The 17,910-nt window shown below is 37.9% G+C and overlaps 1 protein-coding gene across 1 annotated transcript in view; it reads right to left on the bottom strand.

The window, feature by feature from the left end:
• The window catches only part of RNF24 (ring finger protein 24), a 109,483-nt gene that overhangs the window by 32,276 nt on the left and 59,297 nt on the right, over window positions 1–17,910 (bottom strand). Inside the window, exon 2 of the mRNA XM_070381282.1 lies at window positions 9,140–9,289. Within this exon, the coding sequence (XP_070237383.1) occupies window positions 9,140–9,282 (143 nt within the window). The 5' untranslated portion in view covers window positions 9,283–9,289. The remainder of the gene's footprint in view (window positions 1–9,139; window positions 9,290–17,910) is intronic.

The following is a 17,910-nucleotide window of genomic DNA, read 5'->3' as shown; positions in this document are numbered from 1 at the left end:
TTCAGGATCCCAGCTTGCCTCTAGTTACATCTCTTTAGCTTTTACTAATCTGTGACAGTTCCTTAATTTTTCCTTGTTTTTCAGGATTCCGATGTATCACTTGGCTATGGCAGTGTCTACTGGGTCTCCCCATTGTAAAATTACTATTTTCCCCTTTGCAACTGATCGATACCAGTTGCAAATATCAATATAGTTGGGGGAGAGATGTTGAAATTATGAAAATTTACTTTTTCTCAAGATTTTGCCCACTGATTTTAGCATCAAGACATCCTGCTTGCAACAATTCTGTATTGTTTGCCTAGTGGTGGTTTCGTGGTTTCCTAATCCCTTGTCCATTAACTGGGATTATTCTGTAAGGAAAAGATGCCCTTCTTCCCTCATTTGTTTATATCAGCATGGACTCATGGATATTTGTGTTAATCTACAGGTTATAATTTAATATGATCATTATTTTGTTGCTCAGATTTAGGCTTTTAGGCCCTCCTTCAGATTGACTCTTGTGGCCTTTCAACATATCCTCATCCTTTTCCATGCATTTTCTAGCTCACTGGCACCAAAACATGTTACAAGCTCATCTTTTACTTTCCATGCTCAGTTGTGGAGTTAATGACTTCTTTCAAAGAGCTTTGATTCCTTTGAAGAGCACTCTGTTTTCAGTCCTGGACCTTTGTAACAAATTTTGGAGTCTGGTAGTGTAAGTCCTCAAGCTTTGTTCTTCTTAACTATTTTGGTTATTTTGGGGCCTTTGCATTTTCATATAAATTTCATGAGCTCATCAATTTCCACAAAAAAACCTGTTGGGATTTTGACTGAGATTGTGTTTAATTTTTAGATTAACTGGGGAGAAGAACTGACATCTTTGTAAGATTGAATTTCCAACCTATGAATATAGCATACTCTATTTATTAGGTCTTCTTTCTCTGTACACATTTCTATGTATAACACTTACATATCCTTCACTAAATTTATTCCGAGATATTTGATAATTTTTGATTTACTGTAAATGGTATTTAAAATTTTTTAAATTCGAATTCTTTGTTGCTACTACATAGAAAAAATTCAATTTTTGTACATTGATCCTGTATCTAGTGACTTGCAAAGTTCACTTATTAATTCTAAACAGCTTATCTGTGGAAGTTTTGGATTTTAAAATACACAATTATTTTGTCTGCATATAGTAACAGCACCTTCACAGATTTTGTTCTTTATTCTTTATTTTACTTTTTTCCCCCTGCACTGGCTAGGACCTTGACTACAATATTAAATAAAAGTGGCAACAGTGAATGTCCTTATTAATGCTGCTGCTAAGTCGCTTCAGTCGTGTCCGACTCTGTGCGACCCCATAGATGGCAGCCCACCAGGCTCCCCCGTCCCTGGGATTCTCCAGGCAAGAACACTGGAGTGGGTTGCCATTTCCTTCTCCAATGCATGAAAGTGAAAAGGGAAAGTGAAGTCACTTAGTCGTGTCCGACTCTTAGTGACCCCATGGACTGCAGCCTACCAGGCTCCTCCATCCATGGAATTTTCCAGGCAAGAGTACTGGAGTAGGGTGCCATCGCCTTCTCCCGTCCTTATCAATAGTTACTATTAAATACAATGTTTTCTCTAAATTTTTTGTAGATATATTTATTCAAATAAACAAAGTTCCCTGTATCCTTGTTTTAGATTTTAAAAAAAGTCATGAATAGGTATTAATTTTTGTCAAGTGCTTTTTTTTCCCATCATACTTTTCCTTTTTACTGTTAATGTGGTACACTGTATTGATTGATTTTCAGATGTTAAAACAACCTTCATTTCTGGAACAAAACTCCATTTGGTTGTGATGTACCACCAGTTTGCACACCCCTGAATTTGATTTACTAATATTTTGTTCATGAGAGAGATTAGTCTATAATTTTCATTCTTATAATGTCCTTGTCAGGCTTTGGAATAAAAATTATCTGGCCTCATTATTTGAGTTAAGAAATACTTCTTCCACTTCTGTTCTCTGGAAAAGTCATATAAGAGTAGTATTTTTTCCTTAAATGGAGAAATTCACTGGTGAAGCTACCTGGCTTGCAGTTTCTTTGTGGGAATGCTTTTCTTATTAGATATATAGTTATTAATACTTTCTATTTCTTCTTGACTCAGTTAAAAATACTATCATTCTTTTATTTGTATTCATATAACACACAATTAACCATCTTAAAGTATATAATCCAGTAGTACTTAGTATAGTCACAACATTGTGAAACCACTCAGTTAAGTTCAGTTCAGTCGCTCAGTCGTGTCCGACTCTTTGCGACCCCATGAATCGCAGCACGCCAGGCCTCCCTATCCATCACCAACTCCCGGAGTTCACTCAAACTCACGTCCATTGAGTCAGTGATACCATCCAGCCATCTCATCCTCTGTCATCCCCTTTTCCTCCTGCCCCCAATCCCTCCCAGCATCAGAGTCTTTTCCAATGAGTCAACTCTTCTCATGAGGTGGCCAAAGTACTGGAGTTTCAGCTTTAGCATCATTCCTTCCAAAGAACACCCAGGACTGATCTCTTTTAGAATGGACTGGTTGGATCTCCTTGCAGTCCAAGGGACTCTCAAGAGTCTTCTCCAACACCACAGTTCAAAAGTATCAATTCTTTGGCGCTCAGCTTTTTTCACAGTCCAACTCTCACATCCATATATGACCACTGGAAAAACCATAGCCTTGACTAGACCTTTGTTGGCAAAGTAATGTCTCTGCTTTTCAATATGCTATCTATGTTGGTCATAACTTTCCTTCCAAGGAGTAAGCATCTTTTAACTAGTTCACTTTAATTTCAAAGCTTTTTCGGGCTTCCCTGGTGGTCCTGTAGTTAAGAATATGCTTTGCAATGCAAGGACACCAGTTCAATCCCTGGTTCAGGAAGAGTCAGGTTGTGGAAGAACTAAGCCAGAAAACTGCAACTACTGAGCTCACACACTGCAACCACTGAAGCTTGTGTGTCTAGAGCCCATGCTCCACAACAAGAAAAGCCACTGTAATGAGAAGCTAGCACACTGCAGTGAAGAGTAGCCCCAACTTGCCACAACTAGAGAAAGCCTGAGTGCAGCAACAAAGACCCATCACAGCCAAAAAATAAAATAAATAAATAAATCTTAAAAAAAATTTATTCATCAAAAATATCTGGTACTCATTAAGTAGTTGGTCCCTATCCCACCTTCCCTGCTGTCTCTATGGATTTGTCTATTATAGATACATTACATAAAATAAATCATACAACATATGACCTTTCTGTATCTGGCTTTTCATTTAGTATAATGTTTTCAAGCCTCTTTCTAGTTGTAGCAAGTATCAGTACACTGCTACTTTTTTATGGCTGAATAATATTTCACTGTATGTATATGCCACAATTTGATTACCCATTTATCTGCTGATGAGCATTTGGGTTGTTTACACCTTTTGGCTCTCTTGAATAATGCTATAAACATAGTATACAAACTTCCTTGTGGACATACTTCTTCATTTGTCTTGGGCATATACCTAGGAATGAAATTTCTGGGTCTTATGGGAATTCTATGTTTAACTTTCAAAGACCTGATGAACTCTTTTTCACAGTGACTATACCATTTTACATTCCCACCAGCAATGTATGAGTGTTCCTATTTCTCTATATCCTTATCAACACTTATCATTTTCCATATTTTTGACTATAGCATCTACCTGTTGTGAATTTTGTTGTGATTTTAACTTACATTTCCGTAATGACCAATGCTGTTGAACATCTTTTCATGTGTTTGTTGACCGTCTATATATCTTCTTTAGAGAAATGGCTATTTAAGCCCTTCACGTATGTTTTTAAAAATGTTCATTTATTTAGGCTGTGCTGGGTTGTGGTGGCTTCTCTTGTTGGGGAGCATGGGCTCTAGGCCACACAGGTTTCAGTATTTGTGGTGCATGGGCTTTAGTTGCCCTGCAGCATGTGGGATCTTCTTGGACCAGGGGTTGAACTGGTGTCCCTTGCATTGCAAGGTGGATTCTTAACTACTGGATCATCAGGGAAATCCCTTTTACTTATTTTTAAATTCAGCTGTCTTCTTGCTGTTGAGTTAAGAAAAATCTTATTTTTCTTTATTTTCTAAAATTAAGGAGAATATAATATGTTAAAAAATTTTTATAATGTATTTTGAAAGCCTAAATAGGTAATATTCTTCCTTAGTTTAAACTGTTTTACAAAAAATTAAGGGTAGACATCAGAATAAGTCTTCCTCATGTCTGACACCACAGTAGATTTTTAATAGAACAATCACCATTAAATATGCATAATAATAGTATTATGCTACACTAAATGTAAAATAACACCAGTAATACAGTCATTACCCCTGGGAACCTCAATCAAAAGCAGTCACCAAGGTTCAGTTCAGTAGCTCAGTCGTGTCTGACTCTCTGCGACCCCATGGACTGCAGCACACTGGGCTTCCCTGTCCATCACCAACTCCTGGAGCTATTCAAACTCATGTCCATCAAGTCGGTGATGCCATCCAACCATCTCATCCTCTGTCATCCCCTTCTCCTCCTGCCTTCAATCCTTCCCAGCATCAGGGTCTTTTCCAATGAGTCAGTTCTTCCCATCAGGTGGCCAAAGTATTGGAGTTTCAGCTTCAGCATGAGTCCTTCCAATGAATATTCAGGACTGATTTCCTTTAGGATGGACTGGTTGGATCTCCTTGCAGTCCAAGGGACTCTCAAGAGTCTTCTCCAACACCACAGTTCAAAAGCATCAATTCTTCAGCACTCAGCCTTCTTTATAGTCCAACTCTCATATCCATACATGACTTCTGGAAAAACCATAGCTTTGACTATATGGACCTTTGTTGGCAAAGTAATGTCTCTGCTTTTGAATATGCTATCTAGGTTTGCCAGAGCTTTCCTTCCAAGGAACAAATGTCTTTTAATTTCATGACTGCAGTCACAGTCTGCAATGATTTTGGAGCCCGAGAAAATAAAGTCTGTCACTGTTTCCACTGTTTTTCCATCTGTTTGCCATGAAGTGATCATGGATGCCATGATCTTTGTTTTTGAATGTTGAGTTTTAAGCCAGCCTTTTCACTCTCCTCTTTCACCTTCACCAAGAGGCTCTTTAGTTCCTCTTCACCTTTTGCTATAAGGGTGGTATCATCTGCATATCTGAGGTTATTGATATTTCTTCTAGCAATCTTGATTCCAGCATGTGCTTCATCCAGCCCAGCATTTCGCATGATGTACTCTGCATATAAGTTAAAATTAAATAAGCATGGTGACAATATACAGCTATGATGTACTCTTTTCCCAATTTTGAACCAGTCCGTTGTTCCATGTCTGGTTCTAACTGTTGCTTCTTGATCTGCATACACGTTTCTCAGCAGGCAGGTAAGGTGGTCTGGTATTTGTTCACAGTAAAATTTCCTAAGGCCCCCTTAACTTCACACTCTAGGATGTCTGGCTCTAGGTGAGTGATCACATGATTGTGGTTATCCGGATCATTAAGACCTCCGAGGATCAGTTTTTCCATTTCTGTATCAAAGGTTATTAGAATTTTGGGTCTTTGCACTGAATCTGTTGATTGCTTTGAGGAATACTGCCATATTAATAATATTAAGTCTTCCAGTTCCTGAAATCTTTCCATTAATTTAGGTTTTCTTTATTTCTGCAATATTTTATAGTTCTCAGTGTGTAAGTCTTTCACCTTCTTGGTTAAACTTATTCCTAGGATTTTAATTCTTTTGGATGCTACTGTAAATGTTTCATCTATTTCCTTTTCAGATTGTCCCTTGCTGGTGAGAAGAAATATAACTGATTTTTTTTGTGTTACTTCTATATTCTCAAAGTTTGCTTGTCTGTTACTCCTAGATTTTTTTTGTGTGTGTGTGTGTGTATATATATATTCTATGGGATTGTCTATATATAGAATCAGGTCATCTTCAAAAAGAGATAGTTTTACTTCTTTCTTTCCAATTGAATACCCTCTATTTCTTTGTCTTGCCTAAATCTTCTGGCTAGAACTTCTAGTACAATGTTGAATGGTAATGGTGAAAGTGAGCCTCTTTTTTTTTTTTTTAATGAATATCAATGCTTTTATTTTTTTCCCCCCACTGTTTCTGTTGAGAAATCAGATCTTTTTTTTTTTTTTTTTAAAATACACAATGACAGGTATCTACCACTATGCTGTGCTTGGTCACTCAGTTGTGTCTGACTCTTTGCAACCCCATGGACTATAGCCTACCAGGCTCCTCTGTCCATGGGGATTCCCCAGGTAAGAATGCTGGAGTGGGTTGCCATGCCCTCCTCCAGGGGATCTTCCCAACCCAGGGACTGAACCCAGGTCTCTGGCATTGCAGGCAGATTCTTTACCATCTGAGACCCCGGGGAAACTCACTGGACTGAACTAGACATCCATGCATGAGATGGAAGAAAAAGAAGGAATGCTACTGAGAAACTGTAATAACTACTTCACCAAAAGGTTATTCAGCAAAGTCGGAGATGCTTCCCAAATAAGAATTACTCAGTTAACAATGACTCAATTTGTCAAGGAACAGAGTATGATCACTACTACAAATCTATTAATATCCAATCTTGTTAGTTTTAAGCTAAACATAACATGTGCCTGATTGCAAATACTATCCCCAAAGCACTATCAGTCCTCCATCGTACTCTTGGTGTGCTCAGTTGTGTGCAACTCTGCAATCCCATGGACTGTAACCCACCAGGCTCCTCGGTCTGTGGAATTTTCCAGACAAGAATACTAGAGTGGGTTGCTATTTACTACTCCAATCATACTCTTATTATGATGGAAATAATCAGAATAAGCTGAATAAGAAAAAAAAAGAGAGAGAGAAAGCTGATTTACTCTGTCACAGAAAAACAAAATAACCAAAGTCATAGCAATTACATGCATAGATATATATGTATAACAATCACTGTGCTGTACACCTGAAACTAACATGACACTGTTAACCAACTATATCCAATATAAAATTTAAAAATTTTAATAAATAAATAAAACATACATGCTTTTACTGGATATGCTAGAAATACTCCTTATGGATAACAAAATGAAGATGTCCTAGACCATGCAAACGAAATCCACCATTATAGTAACATATAAAATAGTCTTACTGACCTACACATTCTTTTGCTCCACCTGTTCATCCCTCCCTCTTCCCTAGCTCCTGGCATCAAGTGATCTTTTTACTGTCTCCATAGTTTTGCCTTTTTCAGTATGTCATATAGTTTGAATCATATAGTATGTAGCATTTTCAAACTGGCTTCTTTCACTTAGAAATATGTGTTTAAGATCCCTCTATGTCTTTTCAATGCTAGATATAACTCATTTACTTTCAGAGCTGAATAACATTCTATTATCTAGATCACTACAATTCATTCATTCAGTGAAAAATATCTTGGTTGCTTCTAAGTTTTGGTAATTATGGGTACAGCTTCTTTCTACAAACATCAGTGTGTTGGTTTTTGTGAGGATGTAAGTTTTCAAATATTTTAGATATGCCATGTAGCAAAATTCTCTTTTTACAGAAATGCATTTCTCTCTGTGTATATGTGTGCATGTATGCATGTGTGTAATATTTGCTCTTAGTCATGGATTGTCAGCCATTTTACAAAAAAACACTCTCCCGCCAAAAGCCCATTTTTCTGTGGTTTGTTGAACTTCTTTTTTATTATTATTTTTAAAATTTTATTTATTTATTTTTGGCTGTGCTGGGTTTTTGTTGTTGCGCGGGCTTTTCTCTAGTTGTGAGCAGGGGCTACTCTCAAATTGCAGTGCGTGGGCTTCTCACTGCAGTGGCTTCTGTTGTTGTGGAGCATGGGCTCTAGAGTGTGCAGGCTTCAGCAGTTGCAATTCCCAGGCTCTAGAGCACAGGCTCAACTGTTGTGGCTCATGGGCTTAGTTGCTCCATGGTATGTGGGATCTTCCTGGACAAGGCTGGATTATCACTGAGCCACCAGGGAAGCCTTAACTAATATTTTAGATTGCACTATTTTATCTTGCATTTGCTATGGCAGGTGCATTTAACAGAAATATCTTTTTGCTATTCTTCCAGAAAACATTCTAGTAATAATAAATTGTGACTTATTTAGCCATTCCCTTCTCTAGGGGATCTTCCCGACCCAGGGATCGAACCTGGGTCTCCTGCATTGCAGGCAGATTCTTTACCATCTGAGCCACCAGGGAAGCTCAAAAGGAGGTAAGAATGGGGAATATTTTGTTTTTCTTAAGTATTGGGTGGGCCAAAAAGTTTGTTTTTTTTCTGTAGCAAATTACGGGCAAACCTGAAATAACTTTTTGGCCAACCTAACAGCTTGCCATCCGCTACTAAAAGAAAAGTAAAGTAGGTTCTCGTCTTCATTAAAAAATTCCAGGCTCAAAAATGTTTTAATATTGTAAATCAACTGTACTTTAATAGAAAAGTTTTAGAATATCCTTAGTGTACAAATCTGTCCTTTGAGAGTGATTATGAAATTCTGAAATGGTTATTTTGGAAATGAAGCCTGATAAATATGATTTATTTTCATTTTTTCAGTGGTTAAGAGCACATGCTCTAAGGTCAGACACAACTAGGTTTGGGTACCAAGTCTAACCAATTTTTCATCTGTGTGACTATAGGGAAATTATTTAACTTCTGAAAAATAAAGATAATAAGGTTACCTTGTTTAATTGCAGTGCACACACAGCACAGGGTCTGGCACACAGTAAGTACCTAATAAATATTAATTCCTAAAATGTATCGAAGTGGTAAAGAATCTGTCTGCCAAGCAGGAGATGAGGGTTCAATCCCTGCGTTGAGAAGATCCTTTGGAGAAAGAAATGGCAACCCAATCCGGTATTCTTGCCTGGGAAGTCCCATGGACAGAGGAGCCTTGGAGGCTACCATCCAGGGGGTCGCAAAGAGTCAGACATGGCTTAGTGACTAGTAAAAATTTATAAATATTATATCTATAAATATAATATTAAAGAGAACGAGCTAGTTGTGGAGGATTTGTGAGAATGAATGAATCATGGACCCACCTTAATTTTAGAACATTTGTTAATTACCATAGGTTTAAAACACTTTAAGGGCAGAAGGCTGATTTATTATTGACTGTTTAACATATATTAAAACAACATAGAATGAAAATTGATTACCTAATCAAGTAGCAACAGAAGAGTAAACTAAGGATGAAGACAAATACAGCAGTGCCAAAAACCACAATATATATGTTGAGTGGCAGGTTCTGGAATCCAATATTAGGCATCCTGAAGTTGTAATGTGGGAAATCCGAGCTCATGGATGAACTGTGGGGAAACAAAAGAATGAAAAAAAATTAGGTTATAAAGACTAAGAACCATGATCACATTATTTTGTATAATACATGTATAGAGGAAAATTTTTTCATAAGGCTTGATCCCATTTAAAACAAATATGATAGACGAGGGTTAATATCCTTGCAATTAATTCATTTATCACACCACAAATACTTATTTAGTACTTACTATGTATCTGGCACTATTCCAGAAGCTTGTGATCCTACCTAAAACGCTTTACAAAAAGGTATTCACAGAGAGGTACTTCACTGAAATAAAGGCAATAATCAATAAATACAAGAAAATGTATTTATTTTCATGGAAGTGGAAAGGGAAATAAAAGAAGTTTAAAGATTTTTAAAAACTCTTGAACTTTTAAAGTAATAATATTTATAATGCTAAAATACTGGAAATAACTTAATGTGTCACAAGAAGATAATGATTAAATACTTATATAGAGTCATATGTTACAATATTATTTGGTCATGAAAAGCTGTTTTCATTAACTTCTAAATTTTAATAAACATATGCAGGAAAAATTAAGCAATATATAAATTGTATACAAAATGTGATCCCAGTTTGGTGGATTACATATGTAAATACACGTGTATATATAGGTGTGGACACGTGTGGCAGAAAAAAGCCTTAAAGCCAACAGAGCAAAATGTTTTTTTTAATTTGTGTTTTTCTCTTAATATTTATATTTTATTGAAGTATAGCTGACTTACAATGTTTCAAGTGCAAGCAAGGTGAATATCAGTTCAGTTCAGTCGCTCAGTCGTGTCTGACTCTTTGCGACCCCATGAATCACAGCACGCCAGGCCTCCCTGTCCATCACCAACTCCCGGAGTTCACTCAGACTCACATCCATCGAGTCAGTGATTCCATCCAGCCATCTCATCCTCTGTCGTCCCCTTCTCCTCCTGCCCCCAATCCCTCCCAGCATCAGAGTCTTTTCCAATGAGTCAACTCTTTGCATGAGGTGGCCAAAGTACTGGAGTTTCAGCTTCAGCATCATTCCCTCCAAAGAAATCCCAGGGCTGATCTCCTTCAGAATGGACTGGTTGGATCTCCTTGCAGTCCAAGGGACTCTCAAGAGTCTTCTCCAACACCACAGTTCAAAAGCATCAATTCTTCGGCGCTCAGCCTTCTTCACAGTCCAACTCTCACATCCATACATGACCACAGGAAAAACCATAGCCTTGACTAGATGGACCTTTGTTGGCAAAGTAATGTCTCTGCTTTTGAATATGCTATCTAGGTTGGTCTAGGTTATTACAAGATATTGACTACACTTCCCTGTGCTATACAGTGAACCTCTGTTGCTTGTTGCATATGTTTTTTAAAAAATTAGAAATCTAGCACTCTATTCATACTAAGTCAAACAGGTGGAATAAAAATGTCATACATTTTTTAGTTAGGCAAAAATTCATAAGTTTTCTAAAATATATATATTATGCATATTATTTATATATAATATGCAAAAGCTTTTATACTACATTATTTATATATAATATGCAAAAGCTTTTATACTACATTTGATAAAGGCTTGAGAAAGAACAACAAAAAAAGAAATGGAGAAATTGAAAAACATAAACTAAATGAAATGGGAGCACTGAATATGACATAGAAAAAGTGAAACAAACTAGATAAAAGTAAAAGATCATCATATAATTCAGTTGTTTTTAAACATGGCTGATCATCAGAAACATATCTAGAGCTCTGGTGAAGAAAAAAGCAATACTTCGGCACTTCCATTTTTCAAAAAATTCCTAGATAATTCAGATATGCCTCTGGATTTTAAAAAGTGATTGCAGGTTTTTCTATTACATGGTAATTTTGGTGATATAGAGTTCTGTTATTTTTTTGTTAACTGATCATGATACAATGGTATTAAGTGAATAATAGTTACATAATCACAATAGTAAAAGATGTTTATTAGTTTTCACAATCAATATCCAGAAAAAAATAAAAGATAATTATAATTGCAAGCCATAATGGGAACATGATTAACCTAATATAAAATAATTACATACAATTTGGGGGGTTAAGCAAAGTGATGTGGTAAGTGGAAGTGCATACACGAACATATTTTCATCCATCCAGCCAATCTATGTCTTTTGGCTGGTGCATTTATATTTAAGGTAATTATCAATATATATGATCCATTTTCTTAACTGTTTTGGGTTTATCTTCTGTAGGTCTTTTCCTTCTCTTGTGTTTCCTGCTTAGAGAAATTCCTTTAGCATTTGTTGTAAAGCTTGTTTGGTGGTACTGGATTCTCTTAACTTTGGCTTGTCTGGAAAACTTTTGATTTCTTCATCAAATCTGAAGGAGAGTCTTGCTGGGTAAAGTATTCCTGGTTATAGGTTCTTCCCTTTCATCACTTTAAATATATTGTGCCATTCCCTTCTGGCTTGTACAGTTTCAGTTGAGAAATCAGCTGATAGCCTGATGGGAATTCTCTTGCTGCTTTTAATATTTTATCTTTGTTTTAAATTTTTGTCAGTTCGATTACTATGTGTCTTGGTGTGTTCCTCCTTGGGTTTATCCTGCCTGGACTCCCTGTGCTGCCTGGACTTGGTTGACAATTTCCTTTCTCATGGTAGGGAAGTTTTCAGCTATTATCTCTTCAAATATTTTCTCAGGTCCTTTCTTTCTTCTCCTTCTGGGGCCCTACAGTGTGAATGTTGGGGCATTTAATGTTGCCCCAGAGGTCTCCTAGGCTGTCTTCATTTCTTTTCATTCTTTTTTCTATATTCTGTTCTGCAGCACTGATTTCCACCATTCTGTCCTCCAGGTCACTCATCTGTTCTTCTGCCTCAGCTATTCTGCTATTGATTCTTCTCACTGTATTATTCATCTCTGTTCTTTAGTTTTTCTGGGTCTTTGGTAAACATTTCTTGCATCTTCTTCATTATTTTTCTGAGATCCTGGATCACCTTCATTATCATTATCTGAATTCTTTTTCTAGAAGTTGCCTATCTCCACTTCATTTAATTATTTTTCTGGGGTTTTATCTTGTCCCTTCTTCTGGGACATAACTTTCTGCTTTTTCATCCTGATTAACTTTCTGTAATATGATTTTTGTTTAAGCCACTGTGGGACTGTGGTTCTTCTTGCTTCTTCTGTCTGCCCTCTGATGGAGGAAGCTAAGAGACTGTAAGTTTCCTGATGGGAGGGACTGGAGGTGGAAAAACTGAGTCTTGCTCAGGTGGGCAGGGCCTTGCTCAGTAAAACTTTAATCCAATTATCTGCTAATGGGTGGGGCTGCACTCCTTCCCTGGTAGTTGTCTGGCCTGAGGTGACTCAGCCCTTGGGTCTACAGACTCTATGGTAGGGTTTATGGGAACCTCCAAGAGGGCTTACACCAAGGGGGACCTTCCCGCCCCGCTGCTGCTGGTGCCCCTGTTCCTGTGGTGAGCCCCTGCTGACCCATGCCTCCTCAGGAGACTCCAACACTAGCAGGTAGTTTTGGTTCTGTATCCTATGGGGTCACTGCTCCTTTCCTCTGGGTCTTGGTGTGGGCAAGATTTTGTTTGTGCCCTCCAAGACTGGAGTCTCTGTTCCCCTCAGTTCTGTGGAAATCCTATAATCAAATCCCACTGGCCTTCAAGGTCAGATTCCCTGGGGATTCCCAGTTCCTGTGTTGGATCCCCAGGCTGGGAAGCCTGAGGTGGAGTTTAGAACCATTACAACAGTGGGAGAACTTCTTTGGTATTATTGTTCTCTAGTTTGTGGGGCACCCACCTGGTGGGTATGGGGTTTGACTTTATCGTGATTGTGCCCCGCCTACCATCTCACTGTAGCTTTTTCTTTGTCTCTGGATGTGGCGTATCTTTTTTGGTGGGTTCCAGTGTCCTCCTGTCAGTGGCTGTTCAACAGCTAGTTGTGATTTTGGTGCTCCTGCAGGATGAGATGAGCGCATATCTTTCTACTTTGCCATCTTGAACTGGAAGCTCCAACATATCAAAATGTTAATAATGGCTTGTGGCTTACTAGTCATTTTGATTTTCGTCTTCTTTTTTTTTTTTTAAATACTTTATTAAATCAGATTATGGGCAACTCCCTGATGGTCCAGTGGTAAGGACTTTGTTCTTCCATTGCAGGAGGCATAGGTTTGATCCCTGGTCAGGGAACTAAGATCTTGCAAGCTGTGTGGCGTGGTGAAAAAAAAAAAACAAAAAACACATCTCCTCTATTTTATAGATAAGGAGTTTTGGTCACATAGCCATGACTGACCAAGTATGTATGGGAGTCAAGGACTCTCCAACTCAAAAGCCAGTGCCCTCAGCCTATATGCTCTAGTCTGTATAATCAGAAAACAGCAAATATTGTTTAAGCACTATAAGGGGACTATTTCTGCTGATTAGTTTAATAATACTTACTGATCACTGTACAGTTAAAATACCATGAATGAAGGTTGCCTCCTTCTTTAGGTGATAAGCTATAGTGATAAAGTGGCTCATCATACCTTCATGTTAGAATTTTTCTTGTCATTTTGATTCACTAGAAAATAAAGAGCAACTGCCAGGCTTGATTATCAAGACCCATAATGGTAACTGGATTACAACTACTGCCAAAATCAAAACAAAATAAAACCCCATCAAACAAAATGATTCTACTTTTATTAATAGAAGGCACATTACAAATGTGTTTGCAAATCTTTAGTGTCCTTGTTGGTTCCTGGAAGAGTATATTTATATTATAGATGACGTTGAGATACTGACTTGTTGTATCAGAAACCTCAGTTTATTATCAACTTAATTTCCAACTTCTAATAACTTATACCAGGAAGTCAACAGCTGCAAAGAACTATTTCATCTCAAGGAAACTCCTAAGAACTTCCAGACGTAAGTAATGTGTAATATTTAGTTATGAATTTTCAGCCATTTTCTGCAGATTTTATTGAAATATATAATTTCCTTTTTCTTACATTCAAATCTTCTAGGAAGAGAAGGCAGTTGTTCAGGAGTACTTTACCAAATATATCTAGCACACAAATTGTACAGCTCTAAGAAAGTAACAGCTGTGCAAACTTAACTCTTCCACATTGCTAATAGGGCTTCATTTGACTCCTGCTACAGTCAAGACTATCCCTCAATCCTTTAGAAATACCCCTCAGTAGACAAATTTTGCTTGGTAAAACAATTCTCACATTAGGAAATACGAGATTATTATAAACAGTGCTGCGATGAACATTGGGGTACACGTGTCTCTTTCCCTTCTGGTTTCCTCAGTGTGTATGCCCAGCAGTGGGATTGCTGGATCATAAGGCAGAAGCAACCTAGATGTCCATCAGCAGATGAATGGATAAGAAAGCTATGGTACATATACACAATGGAGTATTACTCAGCCATTAAAAAGAATACATTTGAATCAGTTCTAACGAGGTGGATGAAACTGGAGCCTATTATACAGAGTGAAGTAAGCCAGAAGGAAAAACACCAATACAGTATACTAACGCATATATATGGAATTTAGAAAGATGGTAACAATAACCCTGTGTATGAGACAGCAAAAGAGACACTGATGTATAGAACAGTCTTACAGACTCTGTGGGAGAGGGAGAGGGTGGGAAGATTTGGGAGAATGGCATTGAAACATGTAAAATATCATGTATGAAACGAGATGCCAGTCCAGGTTCGATGCACGATACTGGATGATTGGGGCTAGTGCACTGGGACGACCCAGAAGGATGGTATGGGGAGGGAGGAGGGAGGAGGGTTCAGGATGGGGAACACATGTATACCTGTGGTGGATTCATTTTGATATTTGGCAAAACTAATACAATTATGTAAAGTTTAAAAAAAAAAAAAAGAAATACGAGATTAAATGCACATGTTGGGAAGACTAAGAGAAAAAATAGGCAAACAGGTGGAAAAAGGGACAGGTTTGCAGTCAGCAACTCTGGATATTATTTCCAGAATGTCACTAGGTAGATGTCAATATTTGGTCAATCTGTATACCTCACTGGGACAATGCTTCAAAGGATTCCTGAAAGGATAAAATAGATGATAGATACTGAAGTATCTGAAAACTCTAAGAGTTAGGACAAAATACTAAGGACAAAACATGTATGTGTGCGTGTGCTGTTTACAATAGCCAACACGTGGAAGCAACCTAAATGTCCATTGATGGAAGAATGGATAAAGAAGATGTGGTACATATATACACTGTAATACTACTCAACCATTAAAAAGAATGAAATTGTGCTATTTGCAGCAACATGGATGGACCTACAGATTGTCATAATGAGTAAGTCAGACAGGGAAGAAATATTGTATGACATCCCTTATATGTGGAATCTAAAAAGAAACGATACAAATGAACTTACTTAAAAAACAGAAAGAGGGGTTTCTCTGGTGGCTCAGTGGTAAAGAATCCATCTGCCAACAAAGGAGTTGCAGGTTTGAGCCCTGGTCCAGGAAGATTCCACATGCCAAGGAGCAACTAAGCCAGTGCACCACAACTACTGAGCCTGTGCTCTAGAGCCCAGGAATCACAACTACTGAGCTGCAACTACGAAGTCTATACACCACAGCTACAGAGTAGCCACTGCTCGCTGCAACTTGTGAAAAGTGAGCAGCAACGAAGACCCAGCACAGCCAAAAATAAATAAAATTATAACCCCCCCAGACAGAAAGAGACTCATGGACTTAGAGAACAAACTTATGGTTGTGGGGGAAGGGGAATGATGGGGTGGAGAAGGATAGTTAGGGAGTTTAGGGTGGACATGTACACACTGCTATTTTAAAATGGATAACCAACAAGGACCTACTCTATAGTATACAGAACTCTGCTCAATGTGATGTGGCAGCCTGGATGGGAGGGGAGTTTGGAGGGGAATGGATACATGTATATGCATTGCTGAGTCCTTTCACTGTTCACTGGAAACTATCACAACACTGTTTATTAATCATTTATACCTCAATACAAAATAAAAAGTTTTTTAAAACAGAATATACTGTACAGTGCAGGGATTATGTAATGTTATACACAATAATATCTCAATTAAAAAAATGTTTGCCAAAAGAATCAGAGAACCAAAAGAGTTAAAATCTTTAAGTAATAGAAATAGCTACAAAATATATTCTTATTTAAAATAGGATCGTTTAAGTGCTAGAAATGCATTCATATAATGTATCTAGGATCTTTTCTGTACTTGGCAAATAAAAAGCAGCCAATAAATGTTGATTATTATTGTTAAAAATGTGTTATTTTTATCAGATGACTGACTGAGAAGTGCCTTAGTGAAAGCAAAAACACTGTTAAGATATATGTGAAGATTTACTAAAACAATGATACAAATGAACTTTCTTACAAAACAGAAAGAGACTCACACACTTAGACAATGAACTTAGAACTGCCAGGGCAGGGGTGATGGACAGTGGTTGGTGGGAGAGAAGGGGGAAGGGATAGTTAGGGAGTTTGGGATGGACATGTACTTACTGCTATAATTAAAAAGGTGAACCAGCAAGGATCTACTGTATGGCACATGGAGCTCTGCTCAATGTTATGTGGCTGCCGGATGAGAAGGCAGTTTGGCGGAGAATGGATACATGCAGATGTATGGTTGAGTCACTTCATTGTTCACCTGAAACTATCACAATGTTGTTAATTGACTCTACCACAATACAAAATAAAAAGTTAAAAAAAAAGTGTGTGTGTGTGTGTGTGTGTACATTTTGGCAAGGGGTAGGGGAGAGGGATGGAGAAGGAAATGGCAACCCCACTCCAGTGCTCTTGCCTGGAAAATCCCAGGGACAGAGGAGCCTGGTGGGCTGCAGTCCATGGGGTCGCGAAGAATTGGACACGTCTGAAGCGACTTAGTAGCAGCAGCAGCAGCAGGGGAAAGGGATGACATTTAAAAAAAAAGTAAAGAACATAAAAGATTCCCTGGCAAAGATCAAATCTCTATAAAGGATTCTACCAAACCAATTGCTCCTTCCTCAAGGAACTCCTCTGCACACACAGCCAACTTGTGCCAACACACATAACTTGTGCCAAACTGGCCACCAGAGGCAGGAAACCTATCCTGGCCAAAGGCAATCATCATATAGGCCAGCTGGGAGCCAGTGGTCTCACCCTGTAGGGATCCTTGTACTGGGTGGCACCACCAACAAACTCTGGGGGAATTCTGAATGGAGATACAGACAGGGAGTACTAGAGGTAGCACTGTCATCAGAAGGAAGAGATGTCTGCCTCAGTGCTCCTGGAGGCTAGCTGTTTCTTATGAGTCCTCCATTCTCACAGAGGAATGGGGGTTGACAGGGGATACACTGATGTAGAACACATTTTGGGAATCCCTACCCTTTCTTCTGGTAAATGGAATTGCTTAGCTACAACTGATCTATTTCCCAACAGTCTAAGTAGATGGTGTATTATTCCAAGATGTTAACCTGGTCTAGATACATTAATTTTATAATATTTTCGTTATAAAATTTTGGGTATGAATATGAATAATTTTTAAAAAATAAGTCAATCTTTAAAAAGAAAGCTACTATTCAAGATCCTCATAATAAGCTAAGTATTCTTCGCTATTTAGCTATTGCAAATATAAAAGTTACCTAGTAACTGCACTTTGTGGGAATGAAGAGAAGAAATAGAAG

This window comes from Bos mutus, chromosome 13 (genome assembly GCF_027580195.1).
Source record: "Bos mutus isolate GX-2022 chromosome 13, NWIPB_WYAK_1.1, whole genome shotgun sequence".
Classification (NCBI taxonomy): domain Eukaryota; kingdom Metazoa; phylum Chordata; class Mammalia; order Artiodactyla; family Bovidae; genus Bos; species Bos mutus.
The sequence above is the reverse complement of the archived record's forward strand: the minus strand, read 5'-3'. Positions and strand labels throughout refer to the sequence as shown.